General features: G+C 38.0%; 1 protein-coding gene across 3 annotated transcripts in view; it reads left to right on the plus strand.

The window, feature by feature from the left end:
* The window catches only part of BORCS5 (BLOC-1 related complex subunit 5), a 166,494-nt gene extending 144,934 nt beyond the window's left edge, over window positions 1-21,560 (plus strand). For all 3 annotated transcript variants that reach the window (XM_090388943.1, XM_090388944.1, XM_090388942.1), the window contains exon 5: window positions 21,268-21,560. In XM_090388943.1, the coding sequence (XP_090245069.1) occupies window positions 21,268-21,483 (216 nt within the window). In that variant the 3' untranslated portion in view covers window positions 21,484-21,560. The remainder of the gene's footprint in view (window positions 1-21,267) is intronic.
* The last annotated feature ends 302 nt before the right edge of the window (window positions 21,561-21,862 follow it).

Below are 21,862 nucleotides of genomic sequence, written 5' to 3' on the forward strand. Positions count from 1 at the left end.
ATTAACAGTAGAAGGAAGCGGACCACATTGGTTCACTTGATGTCAGTGATTTAACTGTTGATGATCTTGTTTAGTTTGCTGGCAAACTGAATAGGTATTTTTCATCTACATTCAAGATTTCATCTACATCAAAATCTTAAGAGAGCTAAATGATTTTCTAATAACTAAGAAGAGAGTGGAAGCGAAATTGTTGAAGCTTGTCATAAAGAAGGTGCTTTGGGTGGATGTGATCTATCTGATTATATTAAAGGAGACAGCAAAGAAGGTAAGCAAACCCTTTAGTCATAAGAGCATCTTTGGATTTGGGATACTACAAATCCCCAGGGAATGGAGATGTGCAAACATATCTCTCTCTCACAAACATAACTCTATGCAACTCAAAACATGTGGATTGGCCTGTACAGACATAATATACACAATGCAATGGCCTTAGATGCGATGTGCTTCATAAATATTAATAACAATAGTGACTAATCATTTTTAGAATAGTGTTACATTATGTTTGTGTTCTTTGTCAATTTTCATTACATCTAAATAATAGTAACTGCTCTTGCAGATTTTAACATGAGTTTTATTGGCAAAGAGCATTTTAAAAGAGAAATAACCCATTTGAGTTACCTACAGAAGACTTTCTTTATTTCTACCAAATAACTAAATGCAGTACAGTTCCCTTTATGATGAAATAATGGCTCTTTAACATAGAACAAAAAGGAATTATTTTTATTTTTATTTTTTTAATTGTGTCTTACTGCAAAAATGCAGGTACATTTGTGATTTACTTAGTGGTTATTTTTAAATTTCAGAAGTCCTCCAATAGCAGAATTCAATCTGCCCCATCAAATTTAATTCACCTCATAGAGACTGCTTTCTGATGGGATTTATATTTACAGATCTTAGCATTAGCAAAGGCACATGATGCAAGAAAGCAAGCATATAGCATCAGCCAAAAAAAAAAAAAAAAACACCGCCTCTCAAAAAACCACCACTTCTCATTTCACCCATCCACTCACTCCAAATGTTTGTCTAGTTCTGCCTTAAATCTATTTAAACTATCAACTTCTACAACAGATGGAAGTTTATTCCAGTAATCAACCACCCACTGGCTAAAGGCAAATTTCCGCACATCTATCCTACAACTGTCTTCCCTCAATATGAATTTATGCCCTCTCTGGCGATTATTCTGAGCAAGAGGAAGAATCCCATCAGCATTGAGCATGCTCAAACCATTCAAGGCATTATACATCTCAATCAGATCACCTTGCAGGTGCCTGGTCTCCAGACACTATAATTTGCAAAACTTAAGCAACTGAAGTTTGACGTGTGGCTGGACGCCTTATCCTGGTGCATCCAGACCTTTTCAGCATCAGAACCGTACAATGTGGGTATTTCACATTCAAACAATGGCTGTAGAACTTCAGTCTGGTAATACACTGAGTTGACTTTCACATTTTTAGCAACTCTACGCAACTCAAATTTGCCGTTATAACAAAAACCGGCTACAACCATAATAAAACCTTGGCCAAAACTTTCCTTTCACTGATGTGCCCATGTTGGAAAGGCCTTATCACCCTGTGGATGGTAATAAATTGCCCGAATTTTGTTGCAGTCGGAAGGTATACCCACGCTTCGTCCAGTGTTGCTACGAATTTCCACTTTTCAGCTGCCAGATATTTTTCATAGAGTTTTCAAGCATTGACCTGCAGTGTGCCTTGCTCCTAGGTAGTGTACGCGGGCCTTGTGCTTCTTCTCCAGTTGCAAATTTTCATTGATTATGCAACAAACAGTTGACTGGCACGTTCCTCACATGTGACGCTATAGTTCTTTGGGGCTTTTGGATTTTCACTGACAATGGGTGACTGCACTTTTCATACTACCTCCCTCATTCGACTTGGAGCAGGTTGCAGTTTCTTCGGTGTTTTCCGCCCACTTGCAGCAGCTTCGCGGAATTTTCCTTTGCCATTCAAAACCTTATGGATACCGAACTTCGATACGCTAAAATTTTTCGACTTGCACCTATCAATAATTTTCGCATAACTGTACCCTTCTTCATGGTTGAAAGGTTACATAACCATGAAGTTATGTAACCTTTCAACCAATGGTCCAATTTCCGAGGCATGTCGACATTAAAACAACTTCTACAACTGATGCACCTGTTGATAAGGTTTAGGACTGCACCTGCGCGAAAAATACATTTACATTGCTGCCATACGTCACAAGCAGGATTAATGTCAAAATCATTATCAAAAGGCTGAATCAACCCACCGTATTCACTAATAAAAGTCGTAACAGATTCTACTATTAATTTCTTTTTAAACATTATAGCATGTTTTTAACAAAAAAAATCACCATATTCTAGAACTTTTATTCCTGATAATTTAAAATATTTTTTAAAATATAAATACAGGCAGTTCCTGCTTTGCGAGTTTTTTTTTCCCAAGTATCAAGTATCAACAAAATCGAAAATATGAAGATTAATTGCAAAAAATGAATGCTAAACATTCATAAATCCCACATTTCAAACCACGCACGTAGCTGTACAATACAGTGCACCCCTCTTTATGATATTAATCTGTTCCATCGTATCGTGAAAATATCGTAATGTGAACCCAATAACATGTTGTTCTTTAGTTATTCATTCCAAGCCCTCGGAATTTGAAATTTTTGCTGTATAAGTAAGCTATTTATCTCTCTAAAAGGTCTTTTATAATGTAAATTGTATTAGTTACCAATTGAAATCATTAAACGCACTACTCTTTCATCGTTATCATATGTTATAAGAACCAATTTTGAATGGTTTTGTGATATTTTTCTAAAGCACATTTCTGGAAGTCACAACCATAAAACAATAAAAACAATTTTGCACTTTCAGGTTTATTGGACTTTTCTGTTACTGCAAACAATTATAAACGGGTAGTAAACTCGATCTTATTGCATTTGTTAAAATACCGATAGCTAGAATTATGTGGGTTTTTACATTATTATGGTGAAATGCATTTTCCTTTCACTGCAATCTTCAGTCATATAAAAAAACATAAATAATTTTTCAGAATTCTCTTTGTTCTTTTTTTTTTTTTTTTTATAAGCTTTGTAAACTTGTTACTCCCCACGAATTGTGTTAGTTGCAATCTTACTTGCGCGTATCTTGTTAGTTTGTTATTGTTATTTGGTTTTTTTTAGGAGCATTAGCAACTAAGACCACATATTGCTCCAGGGATATGTGGTGGCCATTCCCTGACCTTTCCGCATCCTCCGTATTTGGTGGTCACCGGCGCGAACCCCAGTCTATTCAAGAAGCATGTGCTATGCACTGTTGCTCCTGCCCACCTGGCTATGGAGGCACCTCTTGTTAGTTAGTTGCAATTTGTGCGTGCCGTTAAAAAAATGCTTACACATGCTATCGTGAAATTTATAAAGAAAAGAGAAGAAATTATCTTGGAAACAAATGCCTCTTGAAGCATTTCTGAAGAAGATAACTCCTTGTGCAACAAACCAATAATGGGTGGTGACCCAACAATGAGTGTGCATTTAGTGAATGATGAAGAATAAATATTCTTTAACATTTGTTAATTCATAAATAATTTCTTTAAATTATAATTTTCTTGATTTTACAGGCTATGTTTTCTTTTCTTTGGATAAATCAATCATTGTTTAAACATAAACTAATTACTAACTAAGGTGTTATATTGATAACATAACACCTGTTTTTAACATTGTCTATGGGAATATATTCCTGCTTTATGAGCGCACTATGAACGAATTAACTTGTAAAGTCGGGAACTACCTGTATATAAAGATATTTTTATAACATTAGCATTAGTAGAGGCATATGATGCAAGAAAGCAAGCTTATTCAGCATCAGCCAAAAAAAAAAAAAAAAAAAACACACACACCACTCCCATTTCACCCCTCCGTTCGTTCTAAATACCTGTCCAGTTGAGCTTTAAATTTGTTTAGGCTATCAACTTCAACAACAAGTGATGGAAGTCGGTTCCACCAACCAACCACCCGCTGGCCAAAGACAAATTTCCGCACATCTATCCGACATCCGTCCTTCCTCAATTTGAATTTATGCCCTCTGAGGTGATTATTCTGAGCAAGATGAAGAATCCCATTGGCATTGAGCATGCTCAAACCATTCAAAGCCTTATACACCTCTATCAGATCACCTCGTCGGTGCCTAGTCTCCAGACTCTGTAATTTGCAAAACTTAAGCCTTTCTTCGTAAGAGCAACCCTTTGTTCCATTCACTAATCTTGTTGCCCTTCTCTGTACCCGTTCCAGCAGCTCTACATCCTTCTTGAAATGAGGCCTCCAGACCTGTATACAGTACTCAAGATGTGGCCTAACCATTGCCTTATACAAGGGAATAATCACCTCCTTATCCCTGCTAGAAAAATTCCTGTATATCATTGACAAGACACCATGAGCTACTCTTGCAGCTCGTCTGCACTGCTCAGAGAACTTCATATCTGCCTGCACAATTACCCCCAGGTCCTTTTCATTCTCCACCACTGTCAGTGTAGTACCGCAGAGTTGATACGTTGCTCTGGGGTTACTGTTTAAAGAAGTTATAATAAAAGAAGTTATAATAAACTTCTTTTATTATAATAAAAGAAGTTATAAAGTTATAATAAAAGAAGACTTCTAATAAAAGAAGTTATAAAATATATTTTATAACTCCTTTTATTTGTGATTACAAGTATTAGCATTTATTGCAAATATTTTTGGGTCACTTTTGAGCAGTAGGATCCCAGAAATGTATAATTTAAAATTCTTGTAAGGAACACATTTAAATTTTTTCAGGAAGAACAAAAATTTAAGTCATGTGCATATCTTGTTAATAAAATTTAATATAAAAATAATTTAGCTTTACAATGTTACAGTATAGCATAATTTGATAGCGTATATCTCAAACTTGATAAGTGTGAGGTATACGTAAAACTAGATAGCGTTATATGTATCACTGCATTAGCTTAGTATAGTATTGTATAGTATAGTACAGTCAATTAATCAATTAAATTTATTTACTTTATTAATTTTCATTGTCAATTAATTAAATCGTATTTAGACTAAGATGCATTTAGGGCTAAAGCCTCAATCTGCGAGCAAATTTAGACTATATATATATTAAGTGCAATAGCATCATTAATACACAGCCATTTCTGAATAAACAGAATATTTATAAGGCGGCATTGTTTTAAGTTATATCTCATATTGTGAATACCTTCACAACAAGTTGCTATGATAGTGCAATATCAAGTAGTGCAATATCATGGCAACTCGTGAAGGTATTCACAATATGAGATATAACTTAAAAAGATGCCGCCTTATAAATATTCTGTTTATTCAGAAATGGCTGTGTATTAATGATGCTATTGCACTTAATATATACATAGTTTAAATCGTATTTTAAACGGAAATCATGCCCCAGACCAGAGCACCAAAGCAATGTGAACAAAGTAGCGGGAATGCTGTGGCTCAAGGGAGAACAGAAGAGGATGATACTCTAACGCATCACGGCCTAAACAAATGTGCAACTTGTGAAATGCTTGCAGACCTTTCTGGAACAGAACGTGATCTAGCCAAGGAGGAGGTCTTTGTGTATGTGCTAAGTACAGAGAGTGACAAGAAATTAGGTGGCAACTCAGTGTTCTGATGGGTATCAATGAGAGTTTTGAAGAGTAGGTAGATGCCCTCGAAGGAATTAAAATGAGAGGGGGGCCCATCAATCTGTCAGCTGCCCAACGCAGTGCCAGAGCTCACTCTTATGCATCAGGCAACACAGCAGCAATCTTCAGGGTAGAATGCACTGGTGCAAAAGGAGCTAGTTATTGTCAGTGACTATTGTCAGGGAGATGGGAAGTATATTGTGCAAAAAGGATAGGTGGAATAGAACAAAGATATGTATGCCAGAGGCAAAAGTTGATGATATTGTACAGCAGATATCTTTTAATAGCACAAAGGGTAATATTGACTGAATATATATACTATGTACATGTTGGCACTAATGACATTAAGAGTAAGAGATCTGCTGACTTAGTTAAGGGCAATTTTGAGGAAAACTCGTGAGTTAGGGATAAATTTGAAAGTGTCTGCAATTCTGCCCAAACACGATAGGAGGGAGTATATAATGAGAGAGAGCCTTGTCAATCAATTTTGCCAACATACCACACTCAGAATTTTTCTCAGCATGGTCTGTATTTGTTAACAGGATAGATTGTTTCTACAGGAATGGGATACATTTAAATAGAAATGTATGCCAGGAAGTATTCCTCAATAGCAATCAGCAAAAATATTTGCTGATTGCTATTGAGGAAGTGTTAAGTGGGTCAGAAAAGTGCTAGCTTTGGGGGGAGGGGGGGTTCACAGACTCATAGATTGACAGTAACCGCAGAGAGAGGTGAAAGTGATTCTTGCACTAATTCTATTGGAATGAGGTGCTGGGGATTTCAAATACTGCTGGGAGTCATCACACAACAAGTAAATACATGGGCTTCACTTTTCTTAAATACATAACTAAGAGTAAGAATAGGTGCATGTATACTTGTATGTACAACAATGCTAGGAGTATAGTAAATAAATTTGATGAATTTGAGGTGCTGACCAAGACATCAGAGGCAGATATTGTTGGGATATCAGAGATGTGGTATCACACAGATATAGGGAATGCAGGTGGAATTTTAGGAGTACAATGTGTACAGAAAGGATAGAAAGGGAGGAGGAGTCATGCTATTAGTTAAGAAACACAAAATCTAAGGAAGTGCATCCAGTTAACAGAGGTAGACAGTGTAGTGTTGAGTCAGTTTGATGTGACATAAGTACTCTAAAGCAAAATTGTGAATAGGAGTGTTTTGTTATTATTATTATTATTAGCTACATAGTGCAAGGAAACCTGAGGCTTATGCTGCATGAGCCAAAAAAAAAAAAAAAAATTCCCTGAGTTACCCTGAGAAAGAGAGAGTCAAAAGTATAAGGGAATCACCAAGAAAGTGAAGAATGATGATATCCAGCTCAGGACCCTAGGTATGCCAAGATGATACTCACCAGATTGAACCCCTGGGGTTATAGGCCTAATGACTCTGATGAGTACAAACAACTGTAAAGAGAAATAGAGTGGGCCAATAAATCAGATTGTCTTATAATTAGGGATTTTAACTTCCAAAATATACTCTGGAACTTGTGGCTTGGTCACTGGCACACTGGCCAAGAATTTTGTGGATTTATTGGATGATTGTTTTCTACAGCAGTATGTTTGAGAGGCAACCAGAGGGAGTAGTACTCTTGATCTGATTATCATAAGTGGATTTTATGCATTTAGAATCTGCAGATAAAGGAACCATTGGGTGGAAGTTATCACAGTGTACTGATGTTGCATTTACTCAAAGATGTAATTACCATCAGGTGTAAAGGAAAGGGTTCTTGGTTTCATAAAGGTGACTACAGTGGTATCAGACAGTTTTTGAATTCTGTAGAGTGGTACCAACTGATGATGTTCTAAATGCAAATTCTAAATGGGAAGCATTCAAGGAATTAATCTTGGAAGCTACTAGACTCTTCATACCGACTAAGAAATACTGTTCAAGGTTTAGATCTAAATGGATGTCAGATGAACTAATGAGACTCATGGAAGAGAAGAAAAATATATGGGATGCATATAAATTATCTAGAGACACAGAAGCCTATGGCAGATATAAGTTAGTCTGTAATCAAGTTACAAAGGGGATTACGCAAGCGAAGGCATATTACAATTCTTTGGCAAAGGATCCAAAAAAACAGTAAAGACTTCTTTACTTATGTAAACTCTAGAAGGAAGGGGATGAATCAGATTGGTCCACTTGATATCAATGGTTCAATTTTTAATGGTTCTGCTCAGGTAGAAAAAACTGAGTATTTTGCATCTACATTCACACATGAGGAATACTATAGGGAAGTGGAGGCCAGAAGCTCATCAAACTCTAACAGGGAGTTATATGATTTTGTAATAACTGAGAGCAAAGTGGAGGAGGATTGAAGTTAAACATAAGAAAGGCACCTGGGGTGGATTGGATGTATCCAGTTATATTAAAGGAGGCAAAAAGGAAGGAAGCAGATCCTTAGCCATGATTTTGAGGGCATTATTGGACCCTCAGAGGAAGTCCCCATGAACTGGAGATGTGCAAATGTGTATCCCCAATTCACAAAGGGGGATTGAAAGGTGACACAAATAATTACAGACCAGTTAGTTTAACTTCTGTTCCGACGAAAATAACGAAATCACTGATTAAAGAAGCCCCACTGGATCTTCTAGACAAGACTGCAGTTATAGTTGAAACACAGCATGGGTATGTTAAAGGAAAGTGTTGTCTGATCAATTTGATTGAATACTATGATATAGTCACAAAGGAACTGGGTGCAAAAAATAATTTTGATATCATATATTTTAGGAAAGCTTTTGATACTGTTGCAAATGGAAAATGACTATACCTCGCAGGTGCCTAGTATCCAGAAACTGCAATTTGCAGAACTTAAGCCTTTCTTTGTAAGAGCACTTCTTTGTTCCCTTCAACAGTCTTGTTGCCCTTCTCTGTACTTGTTTGAGCAGCTTATATCCTTCCTAAAATGAGGCTTCCAGACTTGTATGCAGTACTCAAGGTATGGTCTGACCATTGCCTTATACAAAAGGATAATCACCTCCTTTTCCCTGCTCGCAAAATTCCTGTATATCATTGACAAGACCCCATGACCTACCCTGGCAGCCTGTCTGTACTGCTCAGAAAATTTCATATCTGATTGCAAAATTACCCCCAAGTCTCCACTGCCCTGAGTGTAACACCACCCAGTTGGTACTGGGGTTACTGCCACCCATATGCAATACTTTGAATTTGTCAATATTAAACTGCAATTGCCACTTCTCAGCCCATCTACCCAACTTTTCCAGATGCTGTTGCAGCAGCATACTGTCATTACTGTTATTGATAAATATACAAAACAACAATGGGCCCAAAGCCGAACCCTGAGGGACACCACTAATGACATTAGTCCACGTAGAGCAGTACTCATTGATTAACACTCTCTGTCTGCTCCCACTCAACCATCCTTTTATCCATTATAGCAACTTGCCCATAATGCTATACTGCTCCAACTTGAACAGTAGTCTTCCATGTGCAACAGTATCAAAGTTTTCCTAAAATCCAAGTATATGATATTAAAATTATTTTTTGCATCCAGTTCCTTTGTGACCACATTATAGTATCCAATCAAATTGATTAGACAAGACTTCCCCTTGATAAACCCATGCTGTGTCTGAATTATTACTGCTGTCTTGTCTAGATGATCCTGCAATGCTTCTTTAACCAGTTACGCCATTCTTTTCCCTGGAACATCAGTCAAACTAACAGGTCTGTAATTATTCATGTCACCATTTGTGAATTGGAGATACATTTGCACGTCTCCAGTACGTGGGGACTTCCCCAAAGTCCAAGGATGCTCTCATAATTATGTCTAAGGGTTTGCTTACTTCCTTTACCACCTCCTTTAATATAACTGGATAGATCCCATCTATCCCAGGTGCCTTTCTTATAAAATTAACTTCAACAATTTCTTCTCCACTTTGCTCTCAGTTATTACAAAATCATTTAACTCCCTGTTAGTGTTTGATAAACATCTGGCCCTCTTCTCCTTGAGTAACTCCTCTTGTGTGAATGTAGATGCAAAATACTCATTTAGTTTGGCAGCTATCTGAGAATGATCATCTACAGTCAAACCATTGATATCAAGCGGACAAATCTGATTCATCCCCTTCCTTTTAGAGTTTATATAAGTATAGAAGTCTTTGCATTCTTTGCCAAAGATTTTTCATAATTTGCCTTTGCTTGCCTAACTTCCTTTGCGACTTGATTACAGACTAGCTTGTATCTACCATAGGCTTCTGTGTCGCCTGACATTTTATGTCAGGCGACACAGAAGCCTGACATTTTATGTCAGGCTGAAACTTGTCGCCTGACATAAAATGTCAGGCGACAAGTTTCTGACATTGGAAAATGTCAGAAACTTTTTAGTTTCTATCCTAGTAAACTTGGAAGCTACTAGGCTTTTTGTTCCATCTGGGCCAGAACCTAGAGCAGTATTTCATAGTTGGAACAAAAAGCCTAGTAGCTTCCAAGTTTAATTCCTTGAATGCTGCCCTTTTAGAATTTGCTGTTGGTAACATCATCATTTGGTCCCACTGTATAGAACCTAAAAAATCTCTGAGACCACTGTAGTTGTCTTTACGAAAGCAAAAACCCTTCCCTTTACCCTTGATGGTAGTTACATTTTAAGTAAATACCACATCAGTGCACTGTGATCACTGCCACCTAGTGGTTCCTTTATCTGTAAATTATTAATGCATGAATAATCACTGCTGATAATCAGATCAACAGTGTTACTCCTTCTTGTTGCCACTCAAACATGCTGCTGTAGAAAACAATCATCCATTAAATCCACAAAAGCCTTGGTAGTGTGCGAGTACCATTCCTCAAATTCCAGTCTATATCTGGGGAGTTAAAATCCCCCATTATAAGACACCCTGAGTTACTGGCCCACTCTTATTTCTCTGTATAATTGTTCATTGTGTTCATCAGAGTCATTAGGCCTATAACAAACTCCTACCCTCATTTTTGCTTTCCAGTGCTTATGTCACACCAATCTGACTCAACATTGCACTATCTATCTATGTCAACTGGATGCACTTTCTTAGATTTTATGTGTTCTTAACTAACAGCGTAAATCCTCCTCCCTTCCTATCCTCTCTATCCTTTCTGTATACATTGTACTTACCAAATTCCAATTCTGCATCCCTTATAACTGAGTGGCACAACATCTCTGATATCCCAACAGTATCCACCTTGGATGTCTTAACCAGCACTTCAGATTCATCAAATTTATTTACTATACTCCTAGCATTGTTGTAAATGCAAGTATACATGCATCTGTTCTTACTCTTAGTTACTCTAACACAGCCCAGGTTTTACTTGTTTTATGACCCCCAGCAATTCCTGAAATTCCCAGCAACTGTCTTTCCGGGCTGCTGCTCATTCCAATAGAAGAAGTGCAAGAATCATTTCCACCTCTGCCTGCGGCTGTTGTTAATCTGTTAGTCTGTGAATCACCCCAAGCTAGGAGTTTTCTGACTTACCTAACATTGCCTTGATAGCACAACAAATATTCTTGCACCCCTTCTATTTAAGTGTAGTCCATCCCTGTAGAAGCAATCTCTCCTGTTAACAAGCACAAACCACACTGAGAAAAATCTACCCCACGAGCACTGCACAATCTCTCCAGGACCAAATTGATTGACAAGGTTCTCATCATATACTCCTCCTATTGTGTCTGGGCAGAACTGGAATTTGGGGAGTACAATGTGTACAGAAAGGATAGACAGGACAGAAAGGGAGGGGGTGTTATGCTGTTAATTAAGAAAAACATAAAATCAAAGGAAGTGCACCCAGTTAATATAGATGAACAGTGCTCTGTTGAGTCAGTTTGGTGTGAGATAAGCACTGCGAAAGGAAAAATAAGAGTAGGAGTGTGTTATAGGCCTAATGACTTGAATGAGTACAATGAACAATTGTACAGAGAAATAGAGTGGGCCAGTAAATCAGAATGTCTTATAATGGGGGATTTTAACTTCCCAGATATTGACTGGAACTTGTGGGTTGGTCACTCACACACACTAGTCAGACTTTTGTGGATTTATTGGATGATTGTTTTCTGCAGCAGCATGTTCGAGAGGCAACCAGAGAAAGTAACACTCTTGATCTGGTTATCAGCAGTGATCATTCGTGTATTAAGAATTTGCAGATAAAGGAACCACTAGGTGGCAGTGATCACAGTGTGCTGAAGTGGGATTTACTCAAAGAGGTAACTACCGTCAGGGGTAAAGGAAAGGGTTTTTGCTTCCGTAAAGGGGAGTACAGTGGTCTCAGACAGTTTTTAAATTCTGTACAGTGGGATCAACTGACGATGATACAAACAGTAAATTCTAAGTGGGAAGCATTCAAAGAATTAATCGTGGAAGCTACTAGACTTTATATACCGATTAAGAAATATCGTTCAAGGTTTAGGCCTAAATGGTTATCAAATGAACTAATGAGACTCGTGACAGAGAAGAAAAATGCATGGGATGCATATAAATTATCAGGTGACGCAGAAGCCTGTGGCAGATATAAGCTAGTCTGTAATCAGGTCACAAAGGAGGTTCGGCAGGCGAAGGCGGATTACGAGAAATCTTTGGCAAAAGATGCTAAGAAAAACAGCAAGGATTTCTTTACTTATATAAACTCTAAAAGGAAGGGGATGAATATGATTGGTCCACTTGACATCGATGGTTCGACTGTTGATGATCCTGCTCAGATAGCAAACAAACTGAATGAGTATTTTGCATCTACATTCACACGTGAGGAATTATTACAATTTGAAAATGGAAGAAGGTTATCAAATTGTAGCAGTGTGCTTAATGATTTTGTAATAACTGAGAGCAAAGTGGAGGAGAAATTGTTGAAGTTAAACATAAGAAAGGCACCTGGGGTGGATGGGATCTATCCAGTTATTTTAAAGGAGGCGGCAAAGCAACTAAGCAAACCCTTAGCCATAATTATGAGAGCATCCTTGGACTCAGGGGAGGTTCCCACGGACTGGAGATGTGCAAATGTGTCCCCAATTCACAACGGTGGATCGAAGGGTGACACGAGTAATTACAGACCAGTTAGTTTAACTTCTGTTCCGGGTAAAATAATGGAGTCGCTGGTTAAAGATGTATTGCAGGATCATCTAGACAAGACTGCAGCAATAATTCAAACACAGCATGGGTTTGTTAAGGGAAAGTCTTGTCTGACAAATTTGATTGGTTATTATGATGTGGTCACAAAGGAACTGGATGCAAAAAATAATTTTGATATCATATACTTGGATTTCAGGAAAGCTTTTGACACTGTTGCTCATGGAAGACTACTGTACAAATTGGAGCAGAATGGTATTAAGGGTAAGTTGCTACAATGGATAAAAGGATGGTTAAGTGGGAAAAGACAGAGGGTGGTAATCAATGGGTGCTGCTCTTCGTGGACTAATGTTATTAGTGGAGTCCCACAGGGTTCGGTGTTGGGTCCACTGTTGTTTTGTGTATTTATCAATGATATTGATGAAGGTATATCAGGCTTAATGTCAAAGTTTGCAGATGACACAAAGGTTGGCAGGGTTGTTAATGACAGTAATGGCAGTGTGCTACTGCAACAGGATCTAGATAATTTGGGCAGATGGGCTAAGAAGTGGCAACTGAAGTTCAACCTTGACAAATGCAAAGTACTGCATATGGGTAGAAGTAACCCCAGAGAAACGTACCAACTGTGTGGTACTACACTTAAGGTGGTAGAAAATGAAAAAGACCTGGGAGTAATTGTGCAGTCAGATATGAAGTTTTCTGAGCAGTGCAGACAGGCTGCTAGGGCGGGTCATGGGGTTTTGTCAATGATATATAGGAATTTTGCTAGCAGGGAAAAGGAGGTGATTGTCCCTCTGTATAAGGCAATGGTCAGGCCACGCCTTGAGTACTGCGTACAGGTCTGGAGGCCTCATTTTAGGAAGGATGTAGATTTGCTTGAGCGTGTACAGAGAAGAGCAACACGATTGGTGAGGGGAATGAAGGGATTCTCTTACCAAGAGAACCTTAAGTTCTGCAAATTGCAGTGGCTGGAGACTAGGCACCTGCGCGGTGATCTGATTGAGGTCTATAAGGCCTTGAATGGGTTGAGCACGCTGAATTCTGATGGGATCCTTCCACTTGTTCAGATTACCAACCTACGGGGACATAAGTTCAAATTAAGAAAGGACAGATGTAGAATAGATGTGCGGAAATTTGCCTTTAGCCAGCGGGTGGTTAATTGCTGGAACAAACTTCCATCTGTCGTTGTGGAAGTTGATAGGTTAAATAAATTTAAGGAGGAACTGGACAGGCATTTGGAGGGAATGGTGTGATTTTTTTTTTTTTTTTTTTGGCTGATGCTGCATAAGCTCCTACACTTGCTTTCTTGCATCATGTGCCACTACTACTACTACTACTACTACTTTCAAATTTAACCCTAGCTCTTGACTTTTTTTCAGCATTGACCTATACTTGCTTAATAAATCTGCAGATCTCCTACACTTAATGTCATTAGTGCCAACATGTACAATGATATGACCTTTTGTGCCCTTAAAACATAATATCTGCTCTACAACATCATCAACTTTTGCCCCTGGCAGACATAAATAAGAAAGGTAAATTTCAGCCATGATCAATCCACTACAGGATGGAAGCCTCCTCAACGATTCATGTTAAAGAAAATGGACCATAATCTGCCACGCTGGTCCAATGCAGGTTGGCAAAATGATCGTATTTAGCAGTCAGGGGCTTGAACTCCCGTCTAGTCAGAGCGTATGCTACCACACTTGCACTCCGGGCCACTTGGCTATGGAGGCCGTGGTCCTATTCCACCTATCTGTTTTTTGCACATTATATTTCCCGTTTCCCTGACAGTTGTGTCACCAACAATAATTAGCTCCTGTGGGACCAGTGCATTCTATCCTGAAGGTTGCCGCTGTTTTGCCTGGTGCATAAGAGTGAGCTTTGGCATTGAGCTGGGCAGCTGAGAACTTGATGGAGCCCCCATTTTAATTCCTTCCAGGGCATCCACCCAACTCTTCAAGCTCTCATAGATGCCAATCAGAACACTGAGTTGGTGCCGAATTTCTTCACATTCTCTGCACCTAGCACACACAAAGACACCTCCATGGCTAGATCATGTCCTTTTCGAGAGAGATCTGCAAACATGTCACATTTTGCACATTTTTTTAGACTGTGATGCGTTGGAGAATCGTCCCCTACAGTTGTCCCACGAACCACAGCACTTTCGCTCCTTGGCGCAAGTTGCTCTGCTGCTCTGGTTTGGGGCATGATTTCCGTTTAAATACAATTCAATTAACAATAAAACTTGTTGCAGCTTAGTTGGAATAACTTTATCTCTCATCTACATCTACATAAATAAAAAACCCCGTAAATCCCACATGCTCTAGACCTAGAAGTGCCAGGTTTTTGAAAATTCTGTTTTTTTTTTTTTTTTTTTGAAAGTTATGCATGTAGCCTAAGTATTTGTGAGTAATTTTTATTATTTTTTAATAAATAATACAGTAGCTCTGAAGCCTATAAACTCTACAGAATGATAGTTACCTGCATTAAGCCGAATTTGTAATCTGTCCTGCCAGATTGGTCCAGTAACGTACTTGCCTAAAAAATAATAATAGTTATTAGTTCAAGTGTGCCTCTGGTATGTGTGTAATTGCAATATTTTTTAATATGAGAGTGTGATATGATTTTAGCAATCAAATTACCTTTAAAATTAAATACAAACTATTGTACTTATAAGTACTATATTGTGAACTAGTATTGAATATCTTGCAAAATGAATGATTTTATACATTGTTGTTTTTATAAGATAATACAGTAGCTCTGACCCCAGTAATCTCTCCACAAAACAATTATACATCGCAAAGACATAGTAACGGTTATATACAGTATAGAAAATATGTAAAACAAAAAAGTTAGTGTTTGGAAATTATTAATAGTGCCTACTCTTTCTTTTCTTTTTTCCTTTTTTTTAAATCTGGCTAGTTACTTCTTCAATCCTTGTATGGTTGATTAACCTCAAAAAAATATTAAAAAATGCTGGATTATTGAAAATTCTATATTTTTGAGTTACTAGTCTATTTCATTTTCGAAATGCTATTATACGTATGAGTGATCAATGAATAATAACCATATACCTAAGCTCAACATGGTATTTGGTAGGTGGGACATCATTTGCACAGATAACAGCTGCTATTCGCCTACACGTGGACTGAGTGATGAGCTATAGTGGGCTCGCATGGGCTCATGAGAGGCCATTGTTGAGATGATCATTTATTTTACAAATGAAATCCTGAATGCAATTATTGAGTATCCAGAGCCGAAACTACGGTGGGGCGAGCAGGGTCACTATCCCCAGCATTTTAATGGCACAATTGACCAGTTACGTAATTTTAAAATTGCTTCATTTTTGATTTAATTGTAGTCAGTCCTCTTTTTAACAAACTTCTTTATAGTGAATTTTTTTGAATTCCCCCCTTGGTAATTACATTTAAAATAGTTTCCGTTGAACAAAGAAAATTCCCATATAATGAACAGAATCCAAGAGACAACTTTCTAGGCATTGTTCTCACCACTGGCCTTTAGGCAATTTAGGTAATTAGAAAGTGCGAATTAAAGGTGAAAGGGATTACCATTTCACATTAGTGGTGTTCATAAAACCTCTGCAGTCACATAAATGAGAAGTCAATATGCTTTCCATAGGGAATTAAGAAGAGGATTAAGAAGATTCCCGACACGAGTAATAGCCTCTGGTCAACCTGTGTTGTGGTTCCCCTTTACTCCGACAAATAGGCATGTTTTTCGGAGAAGTGAGTGATTTCTCCGTCTATGTTTACATGGAATCAGTAGTTGAATATCCGTGTGATTCCGACATTTTGCACAGAATTCAAAGAACGTAGGGGGTGGAATTGATGCAACTAAGATATTACATAAACTTTCCGAAGATGAAATGTTGGCGGATTTTGAAACTTTGTCGAGGCTTTCACTGTGCAGAAGGCGCCTCCATAGCCAGGTGGGCAGGAGCAGCAGTGCGTAGCATACGCTTCTTGATTAGACCGGGGTTCGAGCCCGTGCCCACCAAATATGGAGGATGCGGAAAGGTCAGGGAATGACCACCGCATATCTCCCGAGCAATATGGCCTTAGTTGCTAATGCTCCTAAAAACCAAATAACAAATAACAAATCACTGTGCAGAAAATGTTCTAAAATATATAGGAACTATAAAGATCGGTTGTGTGTTTGGACCATGATGGGCAGCTTGTAGCTTGTGCATGGCAATTCAGGGTTGGAGGAATTATCCCGCTTTGTACAAACATTTTGAATCAGAAGTTAAATATTTGGGATTATTAAACTGACTTTTAATCTGGAATTTCTCGATTTAGCATTAATGATCGACATCCTGCAGGAGCTCTCTTACGATTTCAGAAGCTTTACAGAATCACTATGGTAAAAGCAAATAAATTAATTATTCGAACTGTCAGTGCTATTGCTAATTTGAAAAATTTTGAAGGAAATTATGAAGCTAAAATTGAGAGCATGTTGAAGTGGAAAGAATTTGAATGAATCAAAATCGAAAGTAAGAACATATTTACGCAAAATTACCTCGTGACAAGTTATTAAATGCATTGTTTTATCCTTAAAGAATAAGTTATTAATGCAACAGAGAGTGATTTTAAATTAAATAAAGAAAATAATACCATTGACAATGAGGAATTGAAAGAAATTTTAAACATATTAGCATTGGTATTAGTTGAGACATATGATGCAAGAAAGCAAGCTTATACGGCATCAGCCAAAAAAAAAAAACTTCCCATTTTCCCATCTGGTCACTTCAAATGTTTGTCTAGTTCAGCCTTAAATTTATTTAAGCTATCAACTTCCACAACAACAGATGGAAGTCTGTTTTAGAAATCAACTACCTGCTGGCTAAAGGCAAACTTCCGCACATCTATTCTACAACTGTTTTTCCTCAATTTGAATTTATGTCCCCTTAGGTTCATAATCTGAACAAGTGGAAGAATCCCATCAGAATTCAGCGTGCTCAACCCATTCAAAGCCTTATACACCTCAATCAGATCAGCTCGCAGGTGCCTAGTTTCCAGCCGCTGCAGTTTGCAGAAATTAAGCCTAGCCTCTCTTGGTAAGAGGATCCCTTCATTCCCCTCACCAGTCTTGTTGCCATTCTCTGTACATGTTCAAGCAAATCTACATCCTAAAAATGAGGCCTTCAGACCTGTATGCAGTACTCAAGGCATGGCCTGACCATTGCCTTATACAGAGGGACAATCACCTCCTTTTCCCTGTTAGCAAAATTCCTGTATATCATTGACAAAACCCCATGACCTACTCTTGCAGCCTGTCTGCATTGTTCAGAAAACTTCATATCTGACTGCACAATTACTCCCAGGTCTTTTTCATTTTCTACCACCTTAAGTGTAGTACCACACAGTTGGTACTTCCTCTGGGGTTACTTCTATCCATATGCAGTACTTTGCATTTGTCACTGTTAAACTTCATTTGCCACTTCTCAGCCCATCTTCCCAAATTTTCTAGATCCTGTTGCAGTAGCACACTGCCATTACTGTCATTAACAACCCTGCCAACCTTTGTATCATCTGCAAACTTCGACATTAAGCCTGATATATCTTCATCAATATCATTGATAAATATACAAAACAACAGTGGGCCCAACACCGAACCCTGTGGGACTCCACTAGTAACATTAGTCCTCAAAGACCAGCGCCCATTGATTACCACCTTCTGTCTTCTCCCACTCAACCATCCTTTTATCCATTGCAGCAACTTACCCTTAATACCATTCCATTCTGCTCCAATTTGTACAGCAGTCTTACATGCGCAACAGTGTCAAAAGCTTTCTGGAAATCCAAGTATTATGATATCAAAATAATTTTTTCATCTAGTTCCTTTGTAACCACATCATAATATCCAATCAAATTTGTCAGACAAGACTTTCCCTTAACAAACCCATGCTGTGTCTGACTTATTGCTGCAGTCTTGTCTAGATGATCCTGCAATGCATCTTTAACCAGTGACTCCATTATTTTACCCGGAACAGAAATTAAACTAACTGATCTGTAATTACCCCTATCACCCTTCGATCCCTCTTTGTGAACTGGGGATGCATTTGCACATCTCCTGTCCAGGACCTCCCCTGAGTCCAAAGATGCTCTCATAATTATGGCTAAGGGTTTGCTTACTTCCTTTTCTGCCTCCTTTAATATAACTGGATAGATCCCATCCACCCCAGGTGCCTTTCTTATGTTTAACTTCAATAATTTCTCCTCCACTTTGCTCTCAGTTATTACAAAATCATTAAGCACCCTGCTACAATTTATAACCTTCTGGCATTCTCAATCCTTAATAACTCGTCATGTGTGAATGTAGATGCAAAATACTCATTCAGTTTGTTTGCTATCTGAGCAGGATCATCAACAGTCGAACCATCGATATCAAGTGGATCAATCAGATTCATTCCCTTCCTCTTAGAGTTTATGTAAGTAAAGAAATCCTTGCTGTTTTTCTTAGCATCCTTTGCCAAAGATTTCTCGTAATCTGCCTTTGCCTGCCTAACTTTCTTTGTGACTTGATTACAGACTAGCTTATATCTGCTATAGGCTTCTGTGTCACCTGATAATTTAAATGTATCCCCTGCATTTTTCTTCTCTGCTACGAGTCTCATTATTTCATTTGACAACCATTTAGGCCTAAATCTTGAACAATATTTCTTAATAGGTATGAAACTTTTAGTAGCTTCCATGATTAATTCCTTGAATGCTTCCCACTTAGAATTTGCTGTTGGTAACAACATCAGTTGATCGCACTGTACAGAATTTAAAAACTGTCTGACACTACTGCAGTCACCTTTACGGAAGCAAAACCCCTTTCCTTTACCCGATGGTAATTATATCTTTAAGTAAATCCTACATCAGTACACTGTGATCACTGCTAACTTGTGGTTCCTTTATCTGCAAATTCTTAATACACGAATGATCACTGCTGATAACCCAATCAAAAGTATTACCCTCTCTGATTGCCTCTCGAACATGCTGCTGCAGAAAACAATCATCCAATAAATCTACAAAAGATTTTTGAGTGTTTTTTTTTTTTTTTTTTTTAGTTAGACCTAGGAACTTTATACATATACACTTATACGCACGGTTAAGGGGGAAATAAGCCCCATCTGTCCACTTCCCTGAATCCACACCTGACTCGAGATATCATACCGAGTCACAAAAAATACGTCACCACTCTAATCGTATTGCACATCGTGGGAAGCGCTTCTTGTGGAAGCCGCAGATGATGTCACTTCCATGACTGATCAAATTTACTCGATAGAAAGTTGGAAAAACTGCGAGCCCATTGTTAAAATATTCACAGCTCACCACTGCGTGGACTCCACTAAATGTCTGAAAACATCCATAGGAATATGCAACCATGCTGCCTTGCAAGGCTTTCCACAAAGTCAGAATAGATGATGGTTGTGTGCTCATGTGCCTCACTTCCTATTCCAAAACATCCTACAGGTTTTCAATTGGATTGAGGTTAGGCAAATTTTGGAAGCCAATCAAAATGGGTGATATCTTCACTGTGTTCCTCAAACTGCTCATGCACAGTGTGGCCCCCCATGATGTGCCAAATTCTGTCTTGGAATATGCATTTCTGTCTGGTAAAAAATGCAACATAACTGCACATGGTCTCCTAAGAGTGGCCAGTTACATTGATCCTTACATAACAGAGGTCCTAGTTTTTGCCTGCAAAACTTGTCCAAAATTTTCCCCACAGCAACCAACGCCACCTTCCTTGGATATTGGGCACCATGCATGCCAATGAATATCTCACACAAAGGTATTCATTGGTGTGTTGAACCAGTTATTTGGACACTTGTCACAAGTGTGCGACTGGCACACTTGTTTCCAGTCCTCTGCTGTAACCAACACATTGACACCATTGATAATGATCAGCAGTGGGGCGAGAGAGTATCTCTTGTGTTGTCTGCTGTGGAACCCCCCATATGACTAAGTGTGCGGCACAATTAATTGGGATATTGTTCTTGCATCCCCCATATTGTATTATGATGTCAACTGTGCCTACAACGTGCTGCACCCTTCACTCGTCATGGACATCCACCTTGCACAATCCTTTACAATTCTGTCGGCAGGAAGCAGTTTTACCCATTCAATGCCATTCTTTATACACCTTAATGAGAGCACCCTACACATGAGCTCCCATAATCATGTCCTTTCAAAACTCCATGATGTCTTTACTACATCCATTAACTGCTACTTTATCACTTTCACAACCAGATGCCTATTACCACTGCTCTAGGGTAGGGAGCTGTTTGGCTTTTTATACTGCAAACTATGTAGCATACTCCATTACTGATGGGGCAGTCATAATTCAGTGGTCACTGAGTGTATATTGTGTGTATATATATATATATTTTTTTTTTTTTTTTTTTTTTATCTAATCCCTTTTGACTCCTTAGAATGAAATTAATGCACAAATAAACATAAAGATAATCATTAAAATTATAACAGCATATTATAAATATTTGAATTTATTTCTTTTAGATTGACTTTGCCATTGCCACACTAATGAACATGTTAACTGAACGCCAAAAGAAATTTGCAAAATATGCTGAACAACTTGGAAAAGTGCATGAAATATCTGCTACTCTAAAGCGTTGTCAGATGGCACTGACAGAAACTATTGAAAGTATGGATACACTGAATCATCTTCTTCTTCCAGAAGAAAGGCTAGAACCCTTTATTATGGTTACTGGATAGGAATAACAGAATTGAATGCCTCCAGTGCATTCATTTCAAGGTGTTAAATAGTTACATAAAAATGATTGTGAAGATGTTATTTATACATATATTATTACTACATAATACTTTGTTGATTACGATTTAAAAATTATCCATATAATCAATATTTGCACGTGTTTTTTTTTTTATATTTGTGCATGTGTGTGCGTGTTTTTTTTATATTTGTGCGTGTGTGTGTGTGTGTGTGTAGCTGTAAAAATGAATTTAGCATGTATTGTTTATTTGTACATCACAACAGATCACTTTTACAGATAATAATATCGAAACATTTCAGCATATTCACAACAGCTTTAAAGCCACAAAATTCAATTCAAAAATGCTCTGTTAGAGTGAATGA

This window comes from Mastigoproctus giganteus, chromosome 14, assembly GCF_048544385.1.
Source record: "Mastigoproctus giganteus isolate SK-2022 chromosome 14, ASM4854438v1, whole genome shotgun sequence".
In the NCBI taxonomy this organism is placed as follows: domain Eukaryota; kingdom Metazoa; phylum Arthropoda; class Arachnida; order Uropygi; family Thelyphonidae; genus Mastigoproctus; species Mastigoproctus giganteus.